This window comes from Triticum dicoccoides, chromosome 4A (genome assembly GCF_002162155.2).
Source record: "Triticum dicoccoides isolate Atlit2015 ecotype Zavitan chromosome 4A, WEW_v2.0, whole genome shotgun sequence".
NCBI classification, from domain to species: Eukaryota; Viridiplantae; Streptophyta; class Magnoliopsida; order Poales; family Poaceae; genus Triticum; species Triticum dicoccoides.
This window is the reverse complement of record NC_041386.1, coordinates 12,224,610-12,235,764: the sequence shown is the minus strand read 5'-3', so window position 1 is coordinate 12,235,764 and position 11,155 is coordinate 12,224,610. Positions and strand designations below refer to the sequence as shown.

Sequence of the window (11,155 nt, the reverse complement as noted above, 5' to 3'; positions counted from 1 at the left end):
GTAGCAGCCTCAATCTGCTCTATCAGGACATAGTGCACAAAATGGGCATTAATCCATCACGGATCAAACCCACAAAGACTACCTCCAAAGGAGTCATACTAGGTGTAGAGGCCCGCTGTACGGGCTCAATCACGCTTGAGGTTGTCTTCGGATCTCCGGACAATTTCCGAAGCGAGGGGTTAATCTTCGACATAGTCCCCTTTCGCAGCGGCTATCACACACTGCTCGGACGGACCGCATTCGCCCGATTCAACGCAGTGCCACACTATGCTTATCTCAAGCTCAAGATGCCCGGTCCACGTGGCGTCATAACAGTCAATGGAAATACGAAACGCTCCCTCCGTACAGAAGAGCACACAGCTGCCTTAGTAGCAGAAGTACAGAGCGACCTTCTCAAGCAGAGCCTTCATTCGGCTGCTGAGCCCACGGACACCATCAAGAGGGTCCGAACTACCCTGCAGCAGGACAGCTTGGCTCGTCAGGAGCTAGACTAGCAATTCGGCCTCCGTCTCAGTCCTGGTCAAGTAGTGGCACTCGCACCACGCGTACATAACTGCGCACTCAAAATTCCATGGGCATCGACACAAGCATAACTAGTTTGTGATCCACAGTACGGCTCAACCGACACCGGATACACACATACTTTCACTTTTATTCGTTTCCTTTTCAGGTTTCAATCCCGCAGGCCCCATCTGATGGCCTGATCACCAGCCCTCTTGAAGGATAAACACACCAAGACGGCGAGAAACGCAGACGTATGGGGGATTTTCAAGGTGGTTTCGTTAACAATCACTCTACCTGTTTTTCAGGACCCACATGCAGCTCTCCCCTTGGTTTTTGGCATGATAAATAGCCTATTGCTTATCGCACTACTTGTATCATTGCGCCTCGACGTATTAATCAAATTACAATGAAAACAGTTCGCGGCTGGAGCTTTAAGGCCCCAGCTTATCACCTTTGCACCCTTTCTGTTTTCTTTCTTTTTTCTCTTTTTATCCCCCTGTGGGTAACCCTATCAGGTAGCACCCGTACACTTTGGTACGTTTGATGTTTGCCAGGGGCTTCATAGCACCCCACACTACAGCAACAAAAAGTCTGAACACTTCTCATAGTATAGTTCGGCACCCCGAATTTAGCACTATATGCATTGGCTTCGAATCATGTCTTTGGTCAATATTTGGGTTACCCAGCTCCTGTGCTTGCTACCTTATGTTCCGCTATATCGGCTAAGGTAGTAAAGGGAGAACTACTGCGATTGTGCCTTGGTTTATCCAAAGGAGCACCTCAGTAGAGAAAGCCGAAAACTGACTGTCATGATGCGGCGAGAGCCGGTGAGCTCTTCGGATGTCTCAAATCGTTAGAGATTTTTTTCCGCATTACGCGAGGGATTGGTACTTACCCGATCAGGTGTTTATAGCTTCCTGGTTCGAATACCAGGGGCTGCGCCCAAATTTTTATCGTCAAACTCCTATGGCTAAGTGAGGGTATTCAAGCCGAATAGTCTGATTGCCTATTTCGCTGCGCTAAACACCTCCTTCAAGGACCAAATAATTGGATCAAGAGTGTTTAGATTATATCCCGAACACCCCCGTACTTCCTACGTGGGGGTAGAAGCTGACGACTGACCAACTCTCAGATTTCATACAACACGGCCGCATAGGAGGTGAATTTTTTTAAAAAAACATTATATTACATAACAAAATTTGTTTCATCATACAAGGCAGAGACAACATGAATATATTCATTCGAATATAATGTCTTGCGCACATTGCGTCGCCACAATGCGGGACCCCTCCAGGGCGTCTTCAAAATACCGCTCCGGCATGCGGTGCTCCTTGCCTTCAGGTGGCCCCTCGGTCACACGCTTGACGGCATCCATCTTCGCCCACCACACCTTGAGGCGGGCGAAGGCCATGCGCGCGCCCTCGATGCAGGCCGACCTCTTGACGATGTCCAGCCGAGGGTAGGCACCAACCAGCTGCTTCACGAGTCCGAAGTAGCTGCTGGGTATAACTTCGGCAGGCCACAGCCGGATTATCAAATCCTTCATGGCCAGTTCGGCCACCCTATGCAGCTTGACCAGCTGTTTTAGCTGATCGGTGAAGGGCATTGGATGTTCTGGCATAAGGTATTGCGACCAGAACAAATTCTCTGCTGAGCTCCCTTCTTCGGCTCGAAAGAACTCCGCAGCGTCAGACACACTGCGCGGTACATCTGCAAATGCCCCTGGAGAACTCCGAATTTGGGTTAGTAGGAAATACTTCTTCTTCACATACTTGCTTTGCATACTAAATGCCTTACCCGCCACGATCTTCTTGGCCTCTCGGATCTCCTGGAGGGCACCCTGGGCTTCGACCCGGGCCGTTTCCATGCTTTGGCGAGCCTTGGCAAGTTCGGCCTCTCAAGCCGAAACATCGCCTTCCAAGGCCTCACACTTATTCACCGCGTCTAGGAGCTCTTGCTGGACCTCGTTCAGCCTAGCCTTAAGCTTCTTACGAGCGGCCTGCTCGTTGACAGCTTTCCCTTCGGCTTTGTCCAGGGCCTTTTTAAGGGCCTTGACCTCGGTCGTCGCTCCTACACATATCCTAACATTACGATCAGTATACATCATTTATTCTTTCCGAATATATAGCGAGTCACTACATACCTTGCTAGTCTTCTAGCTGCTTCCTCGCTTGCCCGAGCTCCTCTTCGGCCCACTCCAGTCTTTGCTGTAGTCCGGAGACTTCGGTAGTGTGTGAGGTCGCGGCCAGCAACGACGCTTGCTTATTCACATAAGACGCATTTAGTTAGTTCCCTACGAAATTTAATTGATCCTCTATCCGGCTTTTCTTTCTGAACACCGGACAGTGTCTCAGGGGCTACTGTCTATATATAAGGATTTTCCCTTTGGCGTCGCTTACCTCAAAACCTGTCAGCAGGCCGCTGCAGGCTTCGGTCAGTCCACTCTTAATGGACTGAACCTTCTTAATCACCGTACCCATAAAAATACGGTGTTCTTCCACAATGGAAGCGCCTCGTAGCGCTTCTAGTAGATTATCTGGCGCCTCTGGATGGACAGAGGTCACCGGTGGGACAGGCACGCCCCCTCTCTGGAAGGAGACTACCTGTCAGATTTCGGAGCCGCATGGGTCTCCGGATCCATGTTCGGATGAGGGCCGAACTGAGCATGGCCCCCATCATCATTCTCCATGGTGGTCTGTTCCCCCATGTGTCCGGCGGCCGAGGTGTCGCCCTCCGGCGCCGCCATGACGGCCTCCTGAACCTCTCCCTGGCCCGGGAAGGTCCTTTGGGATAGCACCTCGCCGTCTCCCTTGGCCTTGGGAGAGTAAGCGGTCGGCGGTGAATCGCTAGCCGTTGCTTTCGAATCAAACGAGCCTCTTGATGAGGATCGCTGGGAGTTGTCGTGGGCCGGACTGCAATAACATGATTAGTCATATAAAATACCATAAGGTGGAGAGGCTGGATAAATGGATGTGTGTGGGTTCCTAGTACTCACGATGCGGCCAGGGGCTTGTTCCGGGGGCGCCGCTCCGGACTGCTGTCGACGTCCCATGCGGAGTTGTCCGCGAGAGGGCCTTTCCCCTTCTTGGGCGCCTCCGCCTCCAGATTTGTGGAGGCCACCTCTTCTTCCTCCCTCCATCAGGGGGAGATTTGCTCTCTTCCTCCTCCTCCTACTCGTCGTCTTCGGCGGCAGAGGAGCGGGTCTTGTCTTCAGACGTCACGTCCGAACTGCCCTTGCGGTGCGGGCCACTCCGGACCCCCTTGGCCTTCTTCTCCGGTGCCGTATAGGGCACCGGTACCAGCATCTTCGCCAGGCCCAGGATGACTGGTTCCTCGGGCAGCGGAGCCGGACACCAAATCTGCTCCGCTCTCTCTGTCCATACCTGAAACAATAAAAGTTTAGGTATCCTCCTTGAAGTAAACAAGTAGAGGGTGTGTTAAAGGCTTACCTCGTTGGCAGGGTGGGTAATGTCGTGCCCACGTTCTGAATCTATGGCCGGCGGCATCTCATTGCCTTTGAAGAGCAACTTCCAGGCGTCTTCGTGAGTGGTTCCAAAGAGCCTTTCCAGAGCTTGGTGCTTCCTCGGATTGAATTCCAATAAAGGGCGGCTTCGGCTTTGGCACAGGAGAATCCGGCGAACTAGCATCACCTGGATTACGTCGACGAGCTTGATATCTTTATCCACCATGCTTTGAACGCGCGTTTGCAGCGCTATCAGCTCATCTGAGGAAGACCAATTTGGGCCCTTCTCAATCCAGGAAGTGAGCCGCATCGTAGCTCCGGAGTTGAATTCGGCAGCCACGGCCCACGTGACGCCACGAGGCTCTGTGATATAGAACCACAGTTTCGGCCACTCCTTGACAGTCTCCATGAAAGTACCTTTTGGCCAGATGGCATTGGGCATCTTGCTCACCATGGCGCCTCCGCACTCCACGTGCTCGCCATCCATCACCTTCGGCTTCACGTTGAAGACCTTGAGCCACAGGCCAAAGTGGGGTTGGATGCGAAGGAAAGCCTCGCACACGACAATGAATGCCGAGATGTTGAGGAAGGAGTTTGGGGCTAGATCATGGAAGTCTAGCCCATAATAGAGCATCAGCCCACGGACGAAAGGGTGGAGTGGAAATCCTAACCCGCGGACGAAATGAGGGAGGAAAACCACCCTCTCATTGGGCTTCGGTGTAGGGATGACTTGCCCCTTGGCCGGAAGACGGTGGGCGCTTTCCTTCGCCAGATACCTGGCCGCCCGAAGCTCAGTGATGTCCTTCTCCTTGACGGAGGAGGCCATCCACTTGCCTTGACCTCCGGATCCGGACATGGTTGAAGTGCTTGCTCGAGTTGGGAAATAAGAGAACTTGGACGCTGGGGCTCAAGGATGGAAGGGCAGAGGAAGAAGGCATGGGAGAAGAAAGGGAATCCTTATCCCCTTATAAAGGCAGTGACTATTGAACGCCTCCCCACTCGCCTTGAAACTCGCCTATTCCCAAGGGTTGTGTGAACGACACGATTGGGTTACCCATGCCCGTATTGATGAGAATCCCGCAATAAGGGGATATGATCTCTGCTTTGACAAGACATGCCAATGGCAACCACGTCTCGAAACGTGGGGCGGCAGATGAAAAACGGTTCAAAATTGTGACCAGACAGACGTGATGTCATGTTGCAAAAAATTGTCAGCGGATTGGACTCGTGGATTATTATATTCTCTGCGGTTGTGTGTGGTGTGTGTGTTACAGGTTCGGACACGACCACTACGTCCGAAGACCGTTTTAGAGTTCGGAAGGAGGAACCCGCCTTGCAATGCCGAAGACAGATCTACGCGTCGGATACCTTGTCATTGAAGCCAGGTTCAGGGGCTACTGAGGGAGTCCTGGACTAAGGGGTCCTCGGGCGTCCGGCCTGTTAGCCATGGGCCGGACTGATGTGCTGTGAAGATACGAAGACCGAAGACTGCACCCGTGTCCGGATGGGACTCTCCTTGGCGTGGAAGGCAAGCTTGGCGATCAAATAAGTAGATTCCTTTCTTTGTAACCGACCTTATGTAACCCTAGATCCTCCCGGTGTCTATATAAACCGGAGGACTTAGTCCGGAGGGAGGACAATCATTACCATAGTCATACAGGCTAGGTTGTTAGGGTTTAGCCATCTCGATCTCGTGGTAGATCAACTCTTGTAATACTCATATTCATCAAGATCAATCAAGCAGGAAGTAGGGTATTACCTCCATAGAGAGGGCCCGAATCTGGGTAAACATCTTGTCCCCTGTCGCCTGTTACCATCGACCTTAAACGCACAGTTCGGAACCCCTACCCGAGATCCGCCAGTTTTGACACCGACAACGAGTACAACAATTGGGATGGTGAAATTTAAACATTGTTTTCATGCGGCAAATTGCACATCTCATGAGCTAGCGAAATTTATTTTTTGCAATAAAATTTCCAAGAATTGGGTTGACGAAGCTCTAGGTTGTGTCGTCAACAGACTGGTGGATGATTTACTTTTGACCTAAGTTAATAAAGCTAGGGATGATGGTCTTTCCTAAAATAAATATAGTTGGAGAGGCTTGGGGGCACAAACCTTCTCAAGAACAAGTGATCTCTGGCCATATTCTCCTTGAGCCTTAGCAAACCAAGCCCAAACTTGACCACCAAGGGTACACGCTACAAATCTCCGTGTCTCAGGGATGGGCAAGTCGTCCATCACTGCACCAGTGCTAGGTGTCATGCTCTAGCTCGTCACTAGTAAAAATGTATCAGTGAATGGCTCCGAATGCGAACCAACCTGTGGTTGTATGGTTAGATGGACAGTGGTATCCCGAATCCATCAGGGTCCAAGTCCTGGTGCTTGCATTTATCCTGAATTTATTTCAGGATTTCCGGCGATACACGTTCAGTGGGAGGAGACATTTCCATTGACTATGAGGCGCCTTCGTAAAATCTTAGGATGATATGCCGGCTCAGCCTCTCGGAGGTGCTCATAAGGGTAGGGTGTGCGTGTGTACATTTATAGGGGTGAGTGTATGCACGTATATATGAGTGTTTGTGTCTGTACCGTGTTCAAAAAAAAAATGAATGGCTCCAAATCTCTCCCCATCACTATAGAGTATTTATGGATATGAAACACCATAAATCACCAATTGATCCCTACATATCATTCTTAGGTACAAATTGATCACAAAATATCATTGGCTATGCTGTCTTTAAAGATCATAAATCCATATACCCTACAAAAGACACCCACCATAAAAAAAATCTCGACATAACAGAAGAACATAAGCTGATACTACTAGGGTAAGGAGAAGGCCCTTCATCGACCTTTTGTAAGGCACCATGGCAATTTTGTTATCATGATACTCTTTTTACAAAAAAATCCTTCCTTTTCCATTATATCATGAAAATAAACTTTAAGTTGGAATGGCAATTTTTTGTAATTTTAAGCCATTTTCCCCATCAAATTCATGCCGAACTTGATGGGATTTTTCACTATATAGTACTACATCATTGCTAGTTATTTTGTATTTTTGTTTTAGCTATTTAAAGTCATGTCTAAGTAAATTGGGGCATTGGGGGTCGCGCTACAAGCTGATCGAAGCGAACGATCGCTTCCCAAAGGAACGATTCGTTCGAACGCCAGCCCCATATCCCGGCCCTTTGATGAAATGCTACAAAGCACAGATTCGTGGTGGCCCGTTCAGCTTGGACATAGGCCACATAATATTCACGAAAAGCATCGAGGCCTTTGTAATATACTCATAAGTCTTTGCAAAGGTCGTCGGTCCCCGTCACGTGAGATTCGCCGCTCTCAGCAGTGGGTTTGATCATGAGATTGAGTTGTTTGATGACGCAGTTTCAGCATCTGGTCCTGGGGAAAGCAGAGGAGAAATTGGACGTTTGCTTGAAGCTAGGGGAATCACTCTTTACTTTCTTCCAAGATGGACGTGTTGGAGCTGTTAGGGTTCCTGGTGGCTCGATGTCGAAGTATTGCCAGTTCGATGTGAGGGTGTTCAAGATTATCACACCAGATGCCATTTCTCTCAGTGAATATTATTACTACTAGGCAAGATAGTAACCTTGACATTCACAAGCAATCTGTTCCCCACATAAAACCGTCTGGTTCTCTAAACAGGTAGCGTCAGGGCGTGGAATTATATTACACATTTCGTTCATTGCAAGCTTGACCAAACACCAAAGGAGCCTAGGCTAAATTTGCTAAGCCGCTTCATGCTGCGGTACCTCGACGGAGGGCGGTGGCAGCAGCCGGTCTTCAGGCCTTGATGCAGCACTGGAAATAGCTCAGGAACCTCTTCCTTCCCTGCATCAACAAACAAATTCCTTCCAGGTCATTACATTATACAATACATTACATGTAGCCATCAGCCAGGTGATACGGCAAGAATATAGCACGCCACAGCTGAAGTTCAAGCATAACTTTATTTTCCCTTCTTTTTTTGCCAACTAGATAACCAGGTTGCGCGACAGCGACGCCTCGCAGGATTGCAGTTCTGAAATGTTGTTTGCCAAACTATGGTTGGATGAAGGTTCGGTGTCAACCAATTTGTGCTTTGTCATAAGGAAAGGGAAAGCTAATGTATATTTGGCCAAGATTGGCACCAGCTTGTAGCAAGCTGTACGTACAGGGCCGTTGATAACTACTAATTCTCGGCTTCTTCAATCCTATTTTTTGCCACTTCTCATCATACATATGATTAGGAAAATGAGATGATCTGTCCTTGCCAAGCAGCTGTGAGCTGTGACAAAAGCACTAGATGCAAATGGTTGGAGTGGCCGGTGCTACGGGTTGATATATCTGCCGACCAACCTATATCAGCTGAACCGACTCCACTCATTGTCGATGCAGCTGCGGGTAGACGCCCTAAACATCGCATAGGGCCCATCATCATCATCTAAACTTGCTTAATCATACACCACTACCCCTGAAACAGAGGCGGCGGTTCGACTTTTCGGTGTTGTAGTACGTAGTCTACTTGTTTTCACCGGTTCATCATAACAGGCTTTGCACTTGCAGCTCAGAAGAGCCATCAGGTAAATGCAGAGTAACAGAATGGTTACCAACATGTACGCCGTGACACAGAGTCAGTTTCACTCGCTTGTTCTCTCTTTTCCTAGCACTTCTTTGAAGTACTTGGCACATGAAAACATGTGTATAACTAAGATATTAACTAAATAGCCGGTCAAATTATCAGTGCGTTGGAGTACGAGTTTGACCCAGCAGAGCCCCATGGCTGCTGCTGTTCAACAAGCAACGAATATTATACTGCTGTTCATCGATTCGGGTGTTGCTTACTGAAAGTATACTAGTACGTAGTTAAAGCAGAAAGTCCGAATCTTTATGCTACTACTAGTTCCGGGTCAGCTATGAACACCCGAATCGAAATGGAGAAAAGTTTCGTCTTTCCTTTTTTTCCTTTTGACGAAGCGGAGAAAAGGTTGTGGGCATGGGATTCCTCCTTGACCGTTGGGCGGCGGCTAATCGATGACTTATCAAACTACCAGGCCGAATAGTAAGCAACAGGGAGGGAAGAAGAGCGAGCGAGCTTGCTTACGGTGGGCGAGTGGTCGCGGCCGTGGTCTTTGGCCGGAGCGCCGAGCTTGGTGGGCTGCTGGGGAGCCTTGGCGGCGGGCTGCTGCTGGTGGTGGTGCTGCTTGTGGTGGGCGAGGAGGTCGTCGTCGCCGCCGAGGCTGGCGCGGGAGAGCTCCTTCTTGTTCTGCTTGCGCATCTCCCGGATCTTGGAGAAGTCCATGGAGTAGTCCGGCATGGCGCCGTTCTTCATGTCCCAGTCCCCGAACGCCGGCACCGTCATCCACGCCGTCGCCCCCTCCCCCTGCACCACACGCACGCACGCATCCAAATCTTCTATCAAGCCACCACATAACCAGATCGCGAGGAAGGGAAAGGAAACCCATGGATGAACTCTCGCAAGCAGGAGGATTCGATCTCTCCGCACGAAAGCCGGAAGGATCCGTAGGGGGGGATGGGAATTGGGCTCACCTCCTTGTGGCTGTCCTTCTCCATGGACGATCTCCCTCTCGCGGACTCACGGATATTTTCCTCTTGTGCCGCCGGAGCTGTGGAGCAGATTTGGAAGCTAAGCTGAGCAAGAAAAGCTGGCTAGATGGAGCACCACAGCACAGTGCGGGACTTGTCTACTCGTAGCTTGGATCGGATGAGAGAGGAGGGAGGGAGGGGTGGTCTCTGCAAAACTCCAAGGAAATGTGTGTGGACGGTGACTGGGCGGAGCAAGGAGATCGACGGGGCTGTACTTATATAGGTTGACGGCCAACGCAAAAAAGAACCAAACTTTTTGCAATTCACACACACCCCCAGCTGGTAATCAGCTCGGCTGACGCCCACCACGGCCAAACCCCAGGGCTTAACCAACCCCTCCGCCGCTAATCATTCCCCTGTCTATAATAACTTGGCAATTTGGGCCGCGATTAGTCTATGGCCGCGGCCGCCCGTGACGCTGTGGATGTGGTGCTACTGCCCGTTGTGCGGCACGCGTGACGCGTCTGCCGTCTGAGCGAGGACACAGCTGGCGGCACGTCGACGTATTGATGTGCGTGGGGTGTCCCGGGCCCACCGGCCAGTGGCGCCGCCCACTAGCTGGCTGGACTTCACACGGCTTTCTTTCTTTCTGGCCAGGGAGCACGAACGAAAAGGCGGCGAGAAAGGTCGGCGGCTCCGTGTGTCCAGCTCACCGGAGACGTTGGCCTAACGCGTTGCCTTGGGCGGGCGGCAGCTTGCAGAGAGAGAATGTGTGGTGTGGTGTCGATTGGGGTTTCGTGCGCTGGCGAGCTCTGGATGGGAGGGTTCGGAGGTCCGGTTCTGAATAAGAAACGTTTTGGGAGTATAATCAGCTGACAGTTGCGGACACCTGCCGTTGATTCGGGCGTGGATTATACTACTCCCTCCGTCCGGGTGTATAAGTCATTCGCGTAGTTCTAGGTCATCGATTTGAGAAATTAAATATGTGTTATATGTCATGAAAAGTATACCACTAGATTTCCACATGGATGTAGTTTCTAAATATATATTTTTTGTCACATATAATACATATTTAGATAGTTAAATTATCGACCTAGAACTACGCGAATGACTTATACACCGGGACGGAGGTAGTATGTGCTAGACTTCGCGGGCAAGGGATTCGGTTGCCGAGGCAATGGAGCTTTGTTGGTTGGGAACACAAGATACTCCGAGCGACTCAGATGTTAATTGGTGTGAAACTAAATGACTCGTTGCGTCCATCGCGCAAAGGCCAATTGCAGCCACCAAGCAAAGCAATCTATGAACAACATGTTTTGCGAATGAATGATCCGTAAAGTGTTTGCACTGATCAATAGTAAGATGGATAATGACGTTCGGCGTTGCCCCACCCACACAGGGTGAGGCTGGGTCCACCCTGTCAGCGTCGTTCGCGCCCTGTCGGGTTGTTTGGCTCGCGCAGGCGCTAGCCCGGGAATTTCTTCCTGCTTGGCTACTCGGTTGTTTTCAAGGGTACTGTCGGTGTCAAAAACCGGCGGATCTCGGGTAGGGGGTCCCGAACTGTGCGTCTAGGCCGGATGGTAACAGAAGGCAAGGGACACGAAGTTTTACCCAGCTTCGGGCCCTTTCGATGGAAGTAAAACC

General features: G+C 50.5%; 1 protein-coding gene across 1 annotated transcript; it reads right to left on the bottom strand.

The window, feature by feature from the left end:
- Positions 1-7,532: 7,532 nt before the first annotated feature.
- On the bottom strand, positions 7,533-9,776 carry LOC119284603. Its single transcript, XM_037563740.1, has 3 exons — positions 9,515-9,776; positions 9,069-9,347; positions 7,533-7,816 (listed from the first exon to the last, which is right to left on the bottom strand). The coding sequence occupies exons 1-3, from the start codon at positions 9,536-9,538 to the stop codon at positions 7,769-7,771; spliced, it is 351 nt and encodes a 116-aa protein (XP_037419637.1). The 5' UTR covers positions 9,539-9,776; the 3' UTR covers positions 7,533-7,768.
- Positions 9,777-11,155: the final 1,379 nt, after the last annotated feature.

Coding starts and splice junctions, on each gene's coding strand:
- LOC119284603 (XM_037563740.1), bottom strand. CDS start 9,538: ATGGAGAAGGACAGCCACAAGGAG. Junction 9,348..9,514: donor AGAAGGACAGCCACAAGGAG/GTGAGCCCAATT, acceptor CGTGTGGTGCAG/GGGGAGGGGGCGACGGCGTG. Junction 7,817..9,068: donor GCCGCGACCACTCGCCCACC/GTAAGCAAGCTC, acceptor TTGTTGATGCAG/GGAAGGAAGAGGTTCCTGAG.